We start from the raw sequence: 19176 nt of genomic DNA on the forward strand, positions 1-19176 counted from the left end.
ATCCTCCTGCCAGAGCCACCAACCCATCAGGACAACCTTGGTTGCTCTGCCAGGGGAGGATGTGCAGCTCTGGGTGCTTCCCATTCCCCAGAGCTGAACACAGCCCAGGAAAGTGGGAGTTCCATGTCCCCATCCTCCTGCCAGAGCCAACAACCCATCAGGACAACCCTGGCTGCTCTGCCAGGGGAGGATGTGCAGCTCTGGGTGCTTCACATCATCCTGGACAGAGTTAGGAGTCAAAGCCAAGTGTTTATCATAGAAACAGGCATCCCCCAGCCAGGGAATAAAGTGCTCTGACTCCATGATTCAGAAGGCTGAACAATTGCTTTATTAAGCTAGTCTATATTACACTAACACTATACTAAATACGTACTAAAGAGATACTATACTACAAAGATACAATACTAAGGAATACTAAAGAAAAACCCAGACAGTTATGACACACGTGGATCCAATTGGTCAAGGAATTAAAACAATTTTCACTGGTGTCCAATTAACAAATCACTTCAGATAAATAATCTCCATAACACATTCCACATGTGCGAAACAACAGGCGCAGCAAACAGAGATAAGAATTGTTTTCTCTTCTTCTCTGAGCTTCTCACTATCTTCTCCAGGAAAAATCCTTGGGAAACTTGTGCCTGTTGCTCTCTGTGAAGAGCATTCACAGATACAGGTGCTGGGAAAAGCAGCTTATTTGTGCAAAAAAGGTTCACAGAACCAGCTAATTGTTTGGAAATGCACTGAATGGAGTTCCCTGATTGCTCTGAGAGCTTTGGAGGAGGCCACAGAGCACCTCAGGCATGTGGTGGGATTCTCAGGGTGGTCTGGTGCAGGACCAGGAGCTGGATCCATGATGCCTGTGGGTCCCTTCCAACTCAGGAATTCTATGATCTCCTTAATGCTCAGCTCCTGCAAATTGCTGTGGTTCAGGAGAGTGATGGGGAGACCAGGGAGGTTTCCAGCCCTGGTACCCAGCTCGGCAGGGACTGGGAATGGCAGTCAAGCCTGCCCAGCTCAGAATATTCTGATTCTCACTACCCAATCTAGTACAATATCCAAATCCTATAGCATTTCCATACAGCCTATAAGAATCATTACATTACCATACTGTGTTACATTTTAAACCCTAAAAACTCCTCTTTGGACCCCTTCTGCCAAGCTATAGGGTCTGCTCTGACCCTTGGAGCTGTCTGCAAGCAGAGGGTGTTGTTCCATCAAAAGGGAAATTACCTTCAGCTGGCCACACCATTGTTTTCCAGTTGTTAAGTAACTAAGGGATCTCAAAGCTTGCTTTAATTTCAATCTCACTTATAGCTTCTATATTCTCAAAATCTTTTGCCAGACAATCACATTGATAAGGCTTTCCTGTTTCATCTTCCCCAACACAGGGCAAAGCTCTTGTGCTGAGAGCAGGTGAAACGTGCTAAAACACCGGGGCAATGGGAATAACTCCTGTCCTCCCACTCCAGGCTATAAATGGCCGTGGTCCTGCTCCTGGCTGGCTCAGCCATCAGTTTTGTGTCTCCTGAGCCTCCCAGGAACCAGAGATTTCCCCCCTGTGCTGTGCACACACCGTATTTTCCACCAGCCAGCACTGATGGATGGCTCGGCCTCACCATCCACGAGCTTTGCTCTCTGGCTGCTCCAAGGGCAAACAATTCTCTGGACTGAGCCTGCAACGCTCCAGGCCAAGCATCGTTTTTGTCCTGGTTTGTCATTAAAGGATGTGCACAGCCATTCCAAGTGACAGAGCAATTTCCTTTGTGTCCTGCAAAGCAAAAGGAAAAGAAAGAAGTCAGCGTATTACACACAAATCTGCTTCTCTCCCGCAAGTTGAAATAGGAACAGCTTAATTTCCAGCAAAGCCAACACTGTAGTAATTCCAAATCAAAGGCTTTGTGTCAGAAGAATCGTTTTGCCACAGCCACAAATAATGAGCAATTTGTGTCACGTTTGGAGATGAGATTAAAAACGAGCTGCAAAGCGACGCCTCGGCCAGTGGGTGGTTGTGGGTTGGACTTCAGAGGCCAAAGGTGGGGCAGCACTGGATTCCTGCTCCCGGGTGTCCCTTCTCCAGGTGCCACTGGTGTCCCTCCCCTCAGGTGCCATCAGCTGGCTTGGGGCAGACAGAGGAGCCAGGATGGGGGAGCTGGGGAAGAGAAGGCTCCAGGGAGAGCTCGGTGCCCTTCCAGAGCCTAAAGGGGCTCCAGGAGAGCTCAAAAATGATTTGGGGCAAGGGATGGAGGGACAAGACACAGGGGATGGCTTCCCACTGCCAGAGGGCAGGCATGGATGGGATAATGGGAGGAAATCCTTCCCTGTGAGGGTGCTGAGGCCCTGGCGCAGGTTGCCCAGAGAAGCTGCGGCTGCCCCATCCTCTGAAGTGCCCAAGGCCAGGCTGGATGGGGCTTGGAGCAACCTGGGATAGTGGAAGGTGTCCCTGCACATAGCAGGGGGAAGAACTGGATGATTTTTAAGGTCTCTTCCCACCTAAACCCTTCTGTGATTCCCTGCTTCTGTGAAATCCCTCTGGGGAGCAATACTCCCTGCAAAGAGAAAAGCACTTGCTTCTTTTTTCCTCCCAGAAACAGCGGGATCGTTTTTAAAAAAAGACCAATTTAACACTAATTAGAGGCAATTTCTTCATCTGCTGCCTTCGTGCATGAGGCACACGTCCTGCAAGGGACACGTGGGAGCAGGAGGAATGTCACCCTGCCCCCTGCCAGGCTGGCAGCCCTGCGGAGCCGCCGGGAACGGCCGGGAATTGCTGAGCAAAGCGCTGATGTGAGCCCTCATCCATCGCTGACAAGGGAAGTGCTGCCTGCTGCAAGGCTCTGCTTTAAATGAGAAGTGAAGGTGAAGAATACAACAGGCAAAACAAAATGCTGAACAGTGCCCAACCGGCCTTTCAAGCTGCCACTGCCCTGTGGCTGTCCCAGAGGGGTCCCAGGAGAATGTGCAAATTGGTGGAAATTTCCTACTTGGAAATGCCTGATGGAGAGGAGAGATTTGTGCATGGACATTGTGCGTCCTTTTGCCCCAAACCTCTGATCAAGGAATAAGTTTGGATCTCTTCTAGGAAAGAAGGGTGAGGATGAGAAAAGAGTTTTTTGTGGAAGGAGGTGCTCAGCTCTGCACTGCACAATTTCCACGGAACTGCTCCCATCGTGGGGAAAGGAATAACCAGAAGGGACCTGTGTGTCAAAGAAGCAAATATTTTATTGTGTAAAAACCAAGCAGACATTAAATAGAGCCCCTCCATCACCCATGTGCCTTGCAAGCCACTGGGATGTGCCCAGGTGTCCCCCACAGGCTGCAGCCATGGAAGCACAGGTGGATTCATCAAATACCTGTGGAATTATCAAAGTTTCAGAGCTCTGCTGTTGCTGGGTGTCACACTGAGACCCAAGAGCATCCTCAAGATCAGCTGATTTTTGGGCAGTGCAGCGTGGGATGAGACACCTGGGCTGCAGCTCTGGGTTACAAGGGAGGGGTTTGGTGTCCCTCCAGCTCCTCTCAAAGCGGCTTTCCCAGGCCATGGCACATCCTCAGCATCTGTGGCAGCCGCTGGGGTTGAATTTAAGCACCAACTCCCAAGTCAAACAACTGCAGGAGAACAGGAAAGTCCTTGTCCCCGCGGCTGGCCCTGAGCAAAGCTGGGAAACGGGGCAGGAGCAAGAGGAAACCACGGTATGTCCAGGACCAAAATAAGTTTGTAGAACCATCCCATGACTTCTGTGGAGCCTTCTGCAGTCTCTGCTCACGTGAGGTGGTTCTCCCAGGAGCAGGGATGCTGTGTGCCCAACGTGGCTCCTTGTCGCTGCGAGTTGGGGCTCGATGGAATCGCATCCTGCAGAAATTGGGACGTTGCATTATGCAAATTTGCTTCCTGGAAAGAAATGTTTTATTAACATGCGCTCCCTTCGCGTGTTGGCTTAGTCAATTTGGTCACAGCTTGACATCCAATAAGTTACTCTAAAGGCAATGGTTTTACAAAATGTTTTTCTAATCTATTTTAAACACTTAATTACAGTTGTGGCGCATTCATTAGGGACTCCGCTTTCAAACCTGGATTGCAGCAATAAATCCTAATTCTCCAAGTGTCAGTTGCAATCCAGACATGGCATCCAAGTGGGTGTCACAGACTGCTGAGAACTGGGGGAAGGATGTCTGGGCCAGGTGGGAGCCCCATCCTCCAGAGAGGGAACCCCAGCGTCCAGCCTGAGCTGACTTGTAATCGCCAAGAAAGAAAATCACCCAAAAGAAACTTGGGCCCTGAGGAGGGAGTGCTTGGGGGGATGAGTCTGCCACGTGCTGGGATGGCAGCTGAGTGATGCTGGTTTTGTGAAACCCCAGTGAATTCCGAGCTGGTGCTGTGGATGCCTCTGGGGCTGTCCCTGGCACCAGCAGCATCCCCATTGCAGCTCCAAAGGTGCAAAGGCAAGGGGTGAACAATCCCAGTGCCACACACCCCGAGGGACACCCTGGCAGCCCTGGGATGCTCTGAGACATCAAGATGAGCACGGGGACTCCTGCTGTCCTGAGCTATCCCGTCCCCACACACTCCCCAGCACCAGCACAGCCACCGAGGCTCGGGGCCAGCACCCCACATCTCTGAGCCCGTGCCATCCCTGCCTAGCACACTTACCTTACTCTTTGCTCAGATATTTCTTCATGATGCTGCTGACATCGTCCTCCCTGCCCTCGGCCTCGGCTCGGCCGCTCACGGCGCTGCCCTGGCTGCCGGCCCTGCCGCTGGAGCCCTCCCCGGCCGCCCTCGGGGGCTGCGGACGCCGCTTGACGCTGTCGGCGCTGCGGGCCGAGCGCTGCGAGCCCGAGGATGAGGAGGCGTCGGAGACATCCCCGGGCTCTTCCCTGCCCTTGGCCGTGCCCTTGGTGTCGGAGGGCTCCGGGCTGCCCGAGGCGATGGCCTCGTCCTCGAAGCGCACGGTGAGGGCCCGGGGGTCCCTCCGGTCCCTGCGGGTTCTGCCCAGGCTGCTGGCCGAGCGCGACTTGCGGATGGCCGGCACGAAATCATCGAAGTCAACCTTGGTTCTCCTCTCGTAGTTGAGCGTGGGGATTCTCCAGCTGAAGGGGTCGCTCCCTTTCCCCTCGCCCAGCAATCCCTCCGGCTCCTTGCCCAGCTCCACGTCCTCCAGCGAGGGCTCCAGGCAGCTCCTCCAGGAGCTCAGCCGCGGCACCTCCATCCCCGCAGCCGGGGAGCTCGGCCGGCGGCCGGAGCCGTCGAGCCCCGGCAGGAGGGACTCGTAGGAGCCGAATTTCGATGCCTTTTTCAGCACTGGGGAACGCGGGGGCCCGGCCGGCTCCGAGGCCATGCTCCGCAGGCTGGAGGAGCGGGTGAGGCTGGCACCTGCTCCCTCTCCATCCCCCGCCCGATCCCCCTCCAGCCTCCCCGGAGGCTCCTCCAGGGCAGCCCTGGAGCGCCGCAGGGCCGCGGCACCGGTGGTGCGGTAAATGGGCAGCGGGGACGCGTCCCCCAAACCCGGCTCCCGCTGCCGCCGCAGCTCCTCCACGTACTCCGAGAGGGCGGCAGAGCTGGGCACCGGCCCCGAGCCCAGCGGCACCGGCCCCGAGCCCACAGAGACCGGCCCCGAGCCCACCGGGACCGACCCCGATGCCACCGAGAGCCTCCTCCGGCTGGGCACCGGCGGGGACGCCCCGCGCAGCAGCGATGGGGACGTGTCTCCTATCCTATCCACCGGCTTCTTTGGGCTCTCCAGCTCCTCTTCTTCTGCCTGAGGTTTTCCAAATTCCCGTCTTGTGGCCGCCAGCAGGGGACTCGTTGTTCTCCCCGGATCTGCTGCCTCGGTGGGGCGGGCAGAGCTCCGGGAGGAGAGAGGGCGGCTCGGAGTGGGGTCCTTGGTGTCTCTGCTCACCCTGAACAAGAGAAATGTGGGAATAAGTTAAGAAACTTATCAGGTAAGTTGTAACATTAAGTTCTTTGTCTGCTGCCTGAGATGCGAGCTGCTGGCGTCTTCCCATTGTCATAATCATGTCATGAGGCTGATGCTGGAAAATAAAACAGCTCAAGGCACGTTCCACAGCAGTCCCGTCCCGTTTGTGATTTGTAAATAACCCCCTGCCAACGTCAGAGAAACTTGTGTTAGTTAGTTGTGGGATACTCCCAGTGACCAGGATGTCATCCAGGAAGGACAAAAAGCAATGAAAACTGGCATTGCCATGGGAGTCTCGGGATGAAGTCACTGCTGCTTCCAGCAGTTGGGCGATGCCCAAGGATTTTATCTCAAATAAGCCCAGGTCAGCCAGCCTGGATAATTCCTGGTGGTGTGACCAGCTTCAGCTCTGCCAAGCCAGCACTTACCTCCAAATATCCTTCTTCTTGACAGATTACAGCAATATGTAGGATTTATTTTATTCCTGTCAAAGCCAAAGATTATTCACTAAAATTTTATGAAAGCGGCTCGCAGCGCACCCCCGACACGTCTCAGTGTTATTGCTGGGCATGTTTCACCCAGGCTGCTGCTCAAACAGGAGCCCTGCTACACCTGAATCTGATGTTCCTGCACAGTGAGGAGGGATGGCCAGACAAGGGATCACATCCCAAGCAAGGGATGGTGCAGGAACCATATGGGATCCACACCAGTAGCCCCAGCCAGGCTGTCCCTGTCACAGAGATGGGCACCAGTGGGCTTGGGGTCACTGGTGTCACTAAGCCCCTGCTTAGTGATCCCCTCCAAGCATTTTGACATTTTTGATCCTGTCCAAGAATTTGCTTTATGGCACTGTCCCTACTCCCAGGTACGCCCATCACTGCTCAGCAGAGGGAAACGAGATCTAGCCTTACTGGGATGGGGATTTGGGAAAGAAAGGAGGAGGGAAAAAGAGGGAACAGGGCAGAGCAAAGCAGCAGGACCCAAAGAACAAAGGAATCTCCGGGAGGGAGCAGCAGTGATGAAGGTTCCTGCCCTGGGAATGCCGCTGTTGCCATGGGAATGGGGTGGGAGGGGAGAATCCCGGGACCCTCGGACCAGGCTCTGCTGCTGACCCGTGAAATAATTCACATTTGAGATGGGCTGAGGACAAACTCCAGAGCTGGGAAATGTGGGATTGCAGGAGGGAAAGGGCAGTGGAGCAGCTCCAGCTTCTTGGTGCCCATTGGCACAGCCCAGAGCACAGAGATGCCCTCCTAAACTGGCACCCACCACCTTTCCCTGCCCGTTTAACCAGCCTAAATCTCTTTATTATTAAGGAATTAACCAGAGGTTTCATCTCCCTGAACCACTGCACCCTTCAGGCCCGTCCCATGCTGACACTGCTGAAGCACCACAGCTGATTAATAGTTTGAGACATTTCAATAATGCTGGATTTTAGGACCCTAAATTGCATCTTACTTAAACGGCTGGTGTAATCCTTCGGTGAGGTTTTGTACAGAAATTGCTCCATTCATTCTGCACGTTTCCAAATAATATTGTAACCTGTGTGCTGCATGAATGGCTTTCATAAATTAAACACCGGCATCAGGGTTTTTATTTGGGTTTTAAGGCTGAGATAAAAGTGAGTGGAGATGTGAGAACCACTAATGGGCTGTGAACAAGGACTGAACACGCTGTATTTATTGTCCTGTTCAACATGACTGACAGGGGATGCTTTCCTGAATATCTTCAGGGTCTGAAATGGAGTGAAAGCTGCAAAGGTGGGATTGTTCCAAAGGTGGGATTGTTCCAAAGGTGGGATTGTTCCAGTTTCCATGACTGCCCCAGAGTCCAAGCAGGGACTTCACACTCTCCATGCCCTGGTTTCCAGCAAAAGACCAAGACTGCCCCATCCATCCTTATCTCTCCCAAAAGTTCCCATTTTCTGCACCCATTAAACTGCCAGAGGCGGGGCTGGATGGGGTATTGGAATGAAATTCTTCCCTGTGAGGGTGGTGAGGCCCTGGCACAGGGTGCCCACAGAAGCTGTGGCTGCCCCTGGATCCCTGGAAGTGCCCAAGACCAGGCTGGAGAGAGCTCAGAGCAACCTGGGATAATGGAAGTTGTCCCTGCCCATGGCAGTGGGTGGAAGAGGATGATTTTTAAGGTTCCTTCCCACTCAAACCATTCCATGATTTGTTTCTTTAACTGTTCCCTTATTCCCTCCAAAATCGTGGCTCATCTTCCTCATCCTCATCCTCCTCACAAGGCAGGACACAAGAGCCTGACAGTCACACCCATCCTGCAGCATCCTCTGCTCATCCATAAATCTTTGTCTGATTCCCAGCACGAATTCCCAGGGCTCAGAGTGACCCCAGGAAGGCACAGGCAGCCCCAAAAGAAGGTGATGCCATGGGAGGCAGGACCCTGAGCCCCTCCAGCCCTGAGCAGAGCCCTGCTCCTCCAGCATCCTCAGGGAAGATGATTTTCCCATCTTTTCCCAGCAAAAGATGCCTGGGAGGCACCTGGAAGCCAACAGAGCTCTGCAATCTGCCATTCACACCAAACCAAATGACATACAACAATAATTAGCGAAGATTACATAGCAATTAGCATGATTACAATTATACCAGCTGAAATCATTTATACAATAAAATCCGCACATGCTTTGCAACACATGACCAGGGCCGAAAGCGTGGCTGGGATGCTTTTCCTGGGAGCTGATAAATAAAACCCAAGACAGTTTCAGGGAGGGGAGAGACACTGGCCTCATTTCTGTCAGGAGAGGATTTTCTTGTCACACCATCATCTACACAAGAGCTCCCAGTTTCCCACGCAATGATTTGCTTCTGACACAATTCTGGTTAAAAATAAACCTGTCGGATCCCCAGCAGCCCTGGGACCAGGGCTCCTGGTTTTGTCAACCAAGGTGGGAGGGGAATTGCTGCCAGGGTGATCCTGGGGCTGTGGATGCCCCAATCCTGTGGGATGCAGGATGGAGAAGCAGATCCTGAGCTGTGCATCCACTCCCTGACTGCACCCCTGGATAACCTCCCATCACAGCACAGCCCTGGCCTGCCTGGAAAAGGCCAGAATAAATACATAAACTTTTAAATTGCCTTCTTAATAATAAAAAAATCGTATTTATCACAACCCTGAGCTGTCATATTTATGGAGGCTTAGCTCTGCCGGCCAGCGTTTTGTACAAGGAATTTAAATGGCAGAGAATTAAAGGCAACGTTAATCAAAGCTCTCCCTCCTGTAAGCACAGGGGTGATAAGAGCTGCCTGCTCTCCTCTGGCTCTTGGCAGCTGTTTGTTCAGCAAACAGCCCAGATGTGGTGCTGAGCAGCCAACACGAGCAGGACTCGTTTTTCATTACTGGGAGCTCGTGTAAGACAAAGGAATCTTAATAAGGAAGAGCTCGTTTCCCTGATCTCCTTTTTATTACCTCCAGTCTCGTCTCCTGTTTGTTTGCATTTCATCCCCTCCTCTCTCGATTTCCATCCTAGATGAGCTGCAGCCTAACACAGCAGCTCCCACACCAGCATTTGCAATCTGCCCCTTCACAAGCCCCAGGACAGAGGAAGATGCTCACACTGTGGCCAGGGCTCAGGACAATTTGATTTGGGCTCAGGACAAAGGCCACAGGCAGCCCAGCAAACCCCAAAATCCCAGAATCGCTGAGGTTGGAGAGGAATCCAGGAATCCAATCCCCACCCTGTCACCCAGCCCACAGCACTGAGTGCCACCTTCCTTAGGGATGGGCACTCCAAATCTCCCTGGGCAGCCCCTGCCAAGGCCTGACCACCCTTTCCATGAGGAAATTCCTCCCAATGTCCATCCTGAAAGCCTGCCTATCTTCTACTATAAATCCAAAGTATAAATTGGATATATATACCAGAAATAATATATTAGCCACAATGCCTGTTTTTTCTGTCATTCATTAATGATCAGAGCTGGGTTATTTGGACCAAAGCCTCCTCAGCAGCACTTAGGAAGGGCTTTATTTATTGTACAGGGTGCCAGTGAGCTCAGCCCACTGCTCTCAGGGCTCCCACTCATCACTGGTCTATGGGAGTTGGAATGGGATGATTTTTAATGTCCCTTCCAACCCAAACCATTCCGGGACTCTGTGACGTCCCCACAGGTCTGACTGCTCTTAAACTCTGCCTTGTACCTCCCCAGACTGCTCCAGCTCACCCAGGGTGTTTCCTGCAGGGGAATTTCTCTTCAGAACATCATTTCTGACAACAGTGATTCTCCTGAACAAGGCAGGTGGGGGCTGTGGGGATGCAGCTCTCCGGAATCAGAGCAGGGAGATTAATACTAATGTCTGCAGTGAGACTGTGCTCACAACCCTGACAAATCCTGTCACCTCAGAGCATCTTCACCCGCAGGGAGCTGTGCCCAGCCTCAGCCTGGCACCTGCCCTGGTTATGGGGAGAAAAACTGGAAATGCAGTGATGCATGTCCTGAGACAGCATCTATGGGGGGGCAGTGGGATGGGGAGGTCCTGAATCACAGGGGCTGTGAGCAGGGGCACTGCCGGCCCTGCCCACCCTGAATTTCAGCTCTGCCCACCCTGAATTTCAGCCCTGCCCACCCTGAGTTTGAATGGCTGGCACTTTTCCACCTTCCCTACAAGGGGACGATGCTCTCTGGAGCCCACTCTGCTCCCTGCCCTAGGATTCCATCCCTGCTCCATCTCTGCCCTCACAAACCTCCAACACCCTCCTCCATCCTCACCAGCTCCCTCCACAGCGCAGCCCCAGACCCTGATTTACACAATTTTTCCAAACTCAAGCCATGTGATTGTTTCACACACGAAACACAAATTTCTCTGTGACACAGAAATGGGGTTTTTCTCTGGACTGGGTGGTCCCTCTGATGGGCACCAATTCAGGATGGGCACCTGGGCACCCACAGAGCAAAGCAGGGACATTTGGGCTGTGGAGGTGCTTGGGCCCCTCTCCATCTCCCCCCCAGCCCATCAGCATCACCACCAAAAATTAACATATTTGATATTAGAACAGTAGAAACGCGTCCATCTCCCTCCGTGGCGAGCATATGGCATACAAATCCTCAAACAGGCTGCAATGCCTCTTTAAATTATCTCCAGAGAACACATCAAGGCATATTTTCCTGCTTGAAGCACGTTTTTGATGTAGTGACTTTCATCTGGCGTTTCACTGATCCCCGGCGTAGCAGCGACTGCCTCCCTCGATTTGATGTTTTAACCTTAAACACCACAGGTCCCTCTGAGCTCCATCCTGCGCATCCCAGAGGAAGCCCCACAGCTCAGCATCCCCCCAGCACCCCCAGGATGGGCTGGGGTCCCTCACCTGAGGCTCTGGGTGCTGCGGCTGCCCACGGATGGTGCTGAAACGCTCCCGGCCACGCTGGCACTCAGCAGGGACGTCCAGCCTGAGGAGGAGCTCGGCCAGGACTTGACGCTCTCTGCAGGCTCCAGGCTGAGCACGGAGCCAACAGTGGAGCAGGCATCCCTGGGGGGACAGGAGAGACGCTTTAATGGATGGGTTGTGAGAGTCTGTGAGAATTTTCCCTCATCTGCCTTGCGATTGTCATTGGGGCACCACTGGAGAGAAGAACCCCCTGTGTCTAGAATCTCTGGCTCTGAAGGAGAATGTCACACACCAAAGGCCCTGAGACCTGAAAGCACAGTGTTGTTTTCACAGGTGTGTTTGCTGTATGCTAAGAAGGAGGAACTGTGCCCTTTTTGCAACAACAGCCTTGGAAGCTGTCCCACCCCTCGGCCTGGCTGGACTTCTGAGTTTCGGGTGGTCTCCCACCAAAGACCCTCACCTGTTTCACAACCACAGTGACAGACAGACTGAGATGTAAGGAGCCTCTCCATCAAGGACTGAGACATGGAACCCCCATGTGAAAAGGCCCCTCTGCTCCTTCCAAGGATGGGACTGAAACCCCCAGCCCGAGGCAGGTGTGTGGGGGAGGCAAGCTGACCAAAGCGAGATGTTTGCCTGCAGGTTGTGACCCCTGGACCAAGAAAACTGTGCACTTCTACTCTAAACCAATCCCAAAGTGCCAACATCACTGCAGAAAATGGAGAACAAGAAGAAGAAGAAAGAAAGGCTGAACACGCCCAGATTCCTTCATCTTGTCCCCATAACCCCCATACCAAAAATCCTAAAATCTACATTTTCACCCTGTGATCATTTTGTTATTACACTGTTCAAACCTGTGTGACTTTCACGTCCTCATACAAAGCGGGTAACTTGCTCCAAGGGCCAAAATCAAATCCCCAGGTGTTCTGGGCTGTGTGCCAGGGTCTCTGAGCCCCCCGGCTCTGGACACCCAGAGGGATGCACTGAGTTCTGACACCCCCAGCCCTGCACTCACCTGTCAGCATCGCTGTCATCGCTGTCCTTCAGCCCCTCCAGGGCCACCTGCAGGTCTGCAATGCGGCGCATGGAGGTGCCCAGGTCAGCCTGCAGCCCCTGCCGCGCCTCTGCCAGCTCTGCCAGCTGCTGCTCCTGCACAGGGGACACCAGGAGAGGGTCTGCACCTGGCACGGGGACTGCTGAACCATCCCACACCCAGCCCAGTGCTGCCAGTGGGGCTGGTTAGATGCACCATGCCCTGCAGTGCCTGTGAACATGAATTGCATTTTCCAGCACCTTCCAGGGCTTAAAGGGGCTCCAGGAGAGCTGGAGAGGAATTCTGGATAAGGGCATGGATACAGACAGATTGAGATTGCTAGAAGTAAGGCTAGTATTGGGGTTGGGATAAATAAGATTGCGGGGGATGTTGATGGTCAAATAGGTTCTTTGATAAATAGTTTTGCTCCACTTCTTTGATAAATAGTTTTACTTCCAGTGCTTAAAGGGGCTCCAAGAGAGCTGAGGAGGAATTTTAAATAAGGGCATGGAGTGACAGGACACAGGGAATACTACCCACTGTCAGAGGCAGGGTTAGATGGGATATTGGGAAGAAATTCTTCCCTGTGAGGGTGAGTAGGCCCTGTCACAGGGTGCCCACAGAAGCTGTGGCTGCCCCATCCCTAGAAGTGTCCCAGACCAGCTTGGGACAAGGCTTGGACCAACCTGAGATAGTGGAAGGAGTCCCTGCCTATGGCAGGGGTGGGACTGGATGAGCTTTGAGGTCCCTGCAACCCAAACCATTCCAGGATTCACAATCTGACACGACCCACCCATCTCCATGGACGAACATCTCCCACCTTGCACACCAAGGGCACCAGCCTGGCCCTGCACCCATCCTCATCACATTCCACGTCCTTCCAGCTGGGAAGGAACCCCTCCTGCTGTTCCCAGGCCATCACAGGGCAGAGAGAAGGGAGCAGCAGATCCACAGTGATGGAAGCTGCCAGCTGTGAAATCGCCACGGCGGCGGTGACAAGGTGAGGGATGACTTGAGACAGGCCAGGGCACAGGAGCTGGCACACTGTCACAGTAAATAATGGAAGGCCTGGAATCACCAGGCACACAGGGCCTGGGGCAAGAACATCTCAGTTCATCAAAACATGGAAAGGAACAGCCCAGTTTGGGTGTCACAGCAGCTCCTGGGAATGCGCTGGCGCTGGGGAAAACCTCACTGCTGATGAGAAGTTTTCTGAAACTTGGTCTTTCCAACTTCCCTCCTGGCTCAGGGAGAAGGTGGAAAGGAGCTGTTTCATCAAGGGAAGTGTTTCACCAAGGACTGCAGGGGCTCAGAACAGGGCTCACAGTGAAACACTTGAGAGAAGGAAAGAGCCCCAAGCTCTGTGCGCCCACGTGCCTGGGTTCAGTACTTGGGACTGCAGGAGCAGGGAGTGGAACTGCTGCCTGATAAAGAGCTGAGCCTTTCCACAGGCTGATAAGAGCCTCTATTGACTCACCTGCAGGCTATGGCACAAATCAAATACAGTTCAGTGGCTGCATTTAATTCCACTCCTCTGTCCTGCTGCTGTTAACAGCGATGGGCAGGGAGGCACAGAACAATATCTCCCTGCCAGCACCCCAAACCCACTTCTCTGGCCACAAACACAGAAATTCCCTGGGATGGCTGTGGGAGGAGCAAACAGAATGCCCTGGGAGCTGGAGGGGTCCCCCTGGCTGGTGGGGTCCCCCCTGATCTTGCTGCCTTCTGCATGATCCTGAGAATGCTGAGAGGGAAGGGACACCCCAGGTGATGCTGCTGAGCTGGGGTTGCCCCTGGCACCCCCAGGACACCCCTGGCACCCCCAGGACACCCCTGGCACCCACAGTTTGTGGCACACACACTGGTGGCCTCGGGAGGGTGACCTGGGATCTATCCCCCACCCGAGGGGTGATTTAAATGTGAGCCACAAAATCGATCTGACACTGCTCAACCCCACATCCCAGCTGTCCCAAATCTCATCCGCGGAGACATCTCGTGTTTTTTCTCCAAACTCTACAATTGTCTCAAGGAAAGGAATAATTTTGCCGCAATGATTCAATTTCAGATGGAAGAATGCTGCCTGCAGAGCACAAATTGACAAGGCCCGGCACCAGGCCCCTGGCACCCAGGGAGCTGCAGGACACCTTTGACACACGTTGTTTCCATCTAAATGTAAATCCAAGGAGCTTTTCTCTTTTCACACAGTCCCTGGGCTGAGAACTGACACCCTCACACTGGGCAGAGCTGGCTTTTTCTTTCCTCTGAGCAGAAAATGGGGAGAAATAAAGGGGAAAACTCACATTATTGGGCAATCTGCACCATGAGGGACTTGAGGGGCTAAAAGGAGCATGCTCTGTTGTTAAACCCCTTTTGGCACCAACATCTCTGGCTGCTCCCACCAAAGCAGCCAGACATGCACAGCAGGACCAGCCTGACCAGCTCAGAACCCCTGGCTGATGTATATTTCATCATCAATAAATAAAATATACGTTCTGCCTGGTTCTGAATACATTTCCAAACCAGATTCTCCCATTGCCCCAGAGCAAAGGCCTGGCTCTGCTGGTGGGTCAGAATCCATGGTTTCAGAAGGCTGAGGTTGATCCCTGCTGACAGGGAGCCTGGATTAAAGGTTTCCCCAAGAAAAGGGGACAGGAGCTCACTCAGTGATGCCTGGCACTCATCAAACCCACAGGGAGCTGCTCTCACTCCTGAAAATATTCTGCACATCCCTCATGGAAAGGGATTTCTAAACCTTCTTTTCCTTAAGAGGCTTTTTTCTTTTCCCCAACTAATTTTGTCTCAGAATTATCTGAAGAGAGGTTAAAAGGAGGTAAAACCAGCAGTGCAATGATCCCCAGGACTCCAAAGGATTCCCAGGCCAGCACCACGTCCTTGTCACCACCTCGTGTTTTTGTATTTTCGTATTTTTGTATTTTTTTATTTTTTATTTTTGTATTTTTGTTTGCGCTTCTGCTGTGACAACACCACCTCTGCTCGCTCCCATCCACCCCGAGTCAAGTGTAATCTAATTAATCCAACTCGAATCCCTTTTTCTTCTAATAACTGAGCCCGCACCTGCAGAAGCTATCCATCATGATTATTTTTAATTAAGCCGTTAACTCGCAGGGTTTTTGGGAAAGTTTGAAGTGACAAAAATTCGCTGGGTTGAAGGCTGGAGTGTGAGCACCGTGTAATTGGTGCGTGAGCAGCTGATGGATTCCTGAGGAATTCACTCTTTTTAAAGGCAAAGCAGAATCACAACAGCCCCTAATTAGAAAATAGGCACCGAGCTTTCGCTCCTGGCTCCTCCATCACCTCCAAGGACCGGCTGCCTTTGATGGTAATTGTCATTAGAGCTCCTCAAAGGTGTCAAAAAAAAAAAAAAAACCAAACAAAAAAACCCAAAACCAACAACACATCCACAAAAAAGCAACCAAAAAAGCCCCAAAAAACAAACACTAAAAACCCAAAAAAACCCCAAAAAACAGACACAAAAAACCCCAAAAAAACCCAAAAAACAGCCACAAAAAAACCACAAAAAACCCAAAAACCCGAACCAAAACAAAAACAAACCAAAAAAAGCAAAAAACCCACAAAACAAAAAGCCCTCCCCAAAAATTTTAAAAAAAACCACAAAAGCAAAAAAAAAAACCCACACAAAAACCCCACCAAAAAGTCATGAAAAACCAAAAAACCACACACAAAAAAACAATAAAAAACATAAGAAACAAAAAAACCACAAAAATACCACACAAAAAACAAACAAAAAAACAAACAGAAAAACCACCAAAATCCCAAACCAAAACAAAAAACCCAAAAAAAGCCAAAACCACCGCAAAACAAAACAAAAAGCCCCCCAAAAAATAAAAAAAAACCAAACAAAAAATAACGAAACAAAAAGCCTCCCGAAAGTAAAAAACAACAACAACAAAAAAACCACAAAAAAAACCCGAAAAAAACCCACAAAAAAATTTTTAAACCCCCCAAAACCCCAAAAAACACACATCAAAAACCCCTAGAAAAACACAAGAAACAAAAAAATCCCCACCAAAAATCCCAAAAACACACACACACAAAACCCCCAAAACACATTAAAAAACCCCAAAAACAAACAAAAAAAAACACACACACAAAAAACTTCACAGAAAAAAAAAAATCACACCCAAAAAAAAACACCAGCAAAAAACCCCAAAACCCTTTATAGTTTGCAAATGAGCAAAACCCCCTAATCCTATTGTGTTACACAACTTGGTCTTAGCAGGGCCAGGGCACAAAGATCTGCCAGCAAAAGAACCAGAAAAAAAAAAAAAAAGTTATTTACAGTATTTACACTGAGCCTCTCACAAAAAAACCAAACTTGTGAAGAATATCTTCACACCTGCGCTTCAGTTTTCTGTAAAATGAGTTAATTATTGTGCTGATGAGTTTCACAGCTTCATTAAAGAAAGCTGATTTTAGGATAGCACCCACCAGCCCCCCTGGTGTGCTCAGGGGAGGGTTCAGTGGAGCTGTGCTGGGCACAGAGGGACAGGAGGACACCCAGAAATCCCTGGATTGTGCCTCAACCAGCCAGGGCACCATCCCAGCTGGCTCAGCCCCTGTTTTTCCCTAGGAATTCCACCAAAAAGGCGCCTGGCTCTCCAAAGAAGAGACCTGAGCAGCTCCTGCCCATGGTTGGACCCCATTGCTGAGTTTTCATCCCAGAGCCCTCAACCAGATGTTTGAATTGTGCCATGAAATCCAAACTCTGCAGGCAGCTCAGTCAGAGCAGCACGGGCGGCACCATCCTCCCCTAGGAGCAGCCTCAGGAGGGAAACCCAGACACTGGGACAGCCACTCATTGTTCCCACATTCCTGCTGCTCCCAGCCCTTCTCCATCCCTCCCAAACCTTCTCCATCCTTCACAGTGCTTCTCCACCCTTCCCAGACCCTGTTCCACCCTTCCCAGCCTTTCTCCATCCTTCCCAGCCCCTTCTCCCTCCTTGCCAGCCCCTGTTCCATCCTTCCCAGCTCTTCTCCATCCCTCTCAGACTCTGTTCCATCACTCCCAGCCCCTGTTCCATCCTTCCCAACCCTTCTCCACCCTTCCCAACCCCTGTTCCATCCCTCCCAGCCCTTCTCCACCTTTCCCAGCCCCTGTTCCATCCTTCTCAGACTCTGTTCCACTCTTCCCAGCCCTTATCCATCTTTCTCAGCCCTTTCTCCATCCTTCCCAGCCCCTGTTCCATCCCTCCCAGGCCCTGTTCTATCCTTCCCAGCCCTTCTCAATCTCTCCCAACCCCTGTTCCATCCTTCCCATCCCTTGTTCCATCCCTCCCAATCCCTGTTCCATCATTCCCAGCCCTTTTCCACCCTTCCCAGCCCCTGTTCCATCTTTCCCGGCCCCTGTTCCATCCCTCCCAGCCCTTCTCCATCCTTCTCAGCCCCAGTTCCATCCCTTCCATCCTTGGCCTGTCAAGCTCTAGGTGCCAACCCAGCAGCTGAGAATTGAGGAGCTGCTGCAGGCTGGGATCCAGATTTTATTGGGAAAGGAGCTCCAGCTCCAGGGAGGAAAAACCCAGGATGTGCAGCCAGAGCAAAGAGAGTCCAGCAGGGCCAAGTCCTACCCCCATCATTACCAAACACGCTTGGAAAGCGTTCAAAACCCATCCTTCTTGCAAAATTCATGAGGCAGAGCCATCTGCCCGGCAGCCAGCTCTCATCCCTGCTCCTCACTGGGTGTTCCCTGCTGAATGGCACAAGGCTGCCTCCCAAGTGCCCTAAACTGGGTGGGAAAGGAAGGAGGGATGGAATGGAGACACCCTGAGCCTGGCTGGGGATGGTGGCATGGGATTTTCCACTGGTAAATATGAGCTGTGAGGACAAAATACCTCCTATTCTGTATATTGTATATATATTCTATATATATATCTACATATACAGGCAGCAGCTCTGAAACAAGACAGGATTTTTAACCCAATCTCTGCCAGGAATTTGTCACTTCAACACCTCCCTTTAAACCTGAACAGTGTGTGGTAAAGTCCACAACCTCACCGCCGTGTATTTAAATAAGTTTTTCAAAAATTGTTAGGAGCAGAGCACAACTTAAGTAATGTCAAGTGAATAATTCAGGCTGGATTTATAATTGATGGGGGATTTAGCAGGAGCAGAGCCATAAGTGGCTTTCTATTAACTATTGATGCTCCCCACCAGGCTGGGCTGGGCTCCCTGATCACAGCTCTGGCCCATGTTTAATTCAAGTGCTCTTCAGAGGACACAGTCTGGGGGATGCCTCTGCTCCCAGGAATGTCACAGCAGGGCCTGGAGCCAGTTCCTATTGAGCAATCCCCATGGGAAAGTTGGGATGGGGAGCTGTGTTTGGGGGAGCCCCCCCTGCTCCCTTCTCCTGCCAGATAACCCCAAATATCTGAGTGTCTGGATAAACCCAGAGCCCCCAGTCCTGCCTTACAAGCTCAGCTGTTTGTGTCTGATTTGAGGGAGGTGCCTCTAAAATCCCTTTCAGACCTCTTTGCACATTTTATCTGGGAGAACACCAGGAGCTCCCATTGCTCACATCCCCATATGAAACATTCAGAAAGCTGCTAAAAATACAGGCACAACCCCCAAAAATACAGCAAAAAGAACACACCCCCATCCCAACAGAATCCATGTTCCAAGCACTGCCCTTCCAGCAGAGCTGCAACAAACACCCAATATCACAGCACCCACAGCCACTGCTCCCCCAGTCCCACAGGGATCAGGGAGCCCAGAATGCCCATGGCACATCAGCACAGCCTCTCTCTTCTCTCCATCCCTCCCAGCCCCTTCTCCATCCTTCCCAGCCATTTTCCATCCTTCCCAGCCCTTCTCCATCCTTCCCAGACCCTGTTCCATCATTCCCA

General features: G+C 51.8%; 1 protein-coding gene across 1 annotated transcript in view; it reads right to left on the reverse strand.

Annotated features, from left to right (window-relative positions):
- Positions 1 to 3315: 3315 nt before the first annotated feature.
- The window catches only part of MYO18B (myosin XVIIIB), a 64488-nt gene continuing 48627 nt past the window's right edge, over positions 3316 to 19176 (reverse strand). The window contains exons 43-46 of the mRNA XM_054289054.1: positions 12278 to 12411; positions 11242 to 11403; positions 4652 to 5901; positions 3316 to 3892 (exon numbers count right to left, since the gene is read on the reverse strand). Of these exons, the coding sequence (XP_054145029.1) occupies positions 4653 to 5901; positions 11242 to 11403; positions 12278 to 12411 (1545 nt within the window). The 3' untranslated portion in view covers positions 3316 to 3892; position 4652. The remainder of the gene's footprint in view (positions 3893 to 4651; positions 5902 to 11241; positions 11404 to 12277; positions 12412 to 19176) is intronic.

The sequence above is a fragment of the Melozone crissalis genome, unplaced genomic scaffold (assembly GCF_028551555.1).
Source record: "Melozone crissalis strain CALT ecotype California unplaced genomic scaffold, PUWL_Pcris_2 ptg000063l_1, whole genome shotgun sequence".
Taxonomy (NCBI): Eukaryota; Metazoa; Chordata; class Aves; order Passeriformes; family Passerellidae; genus Melozone; species Melozone crissalis.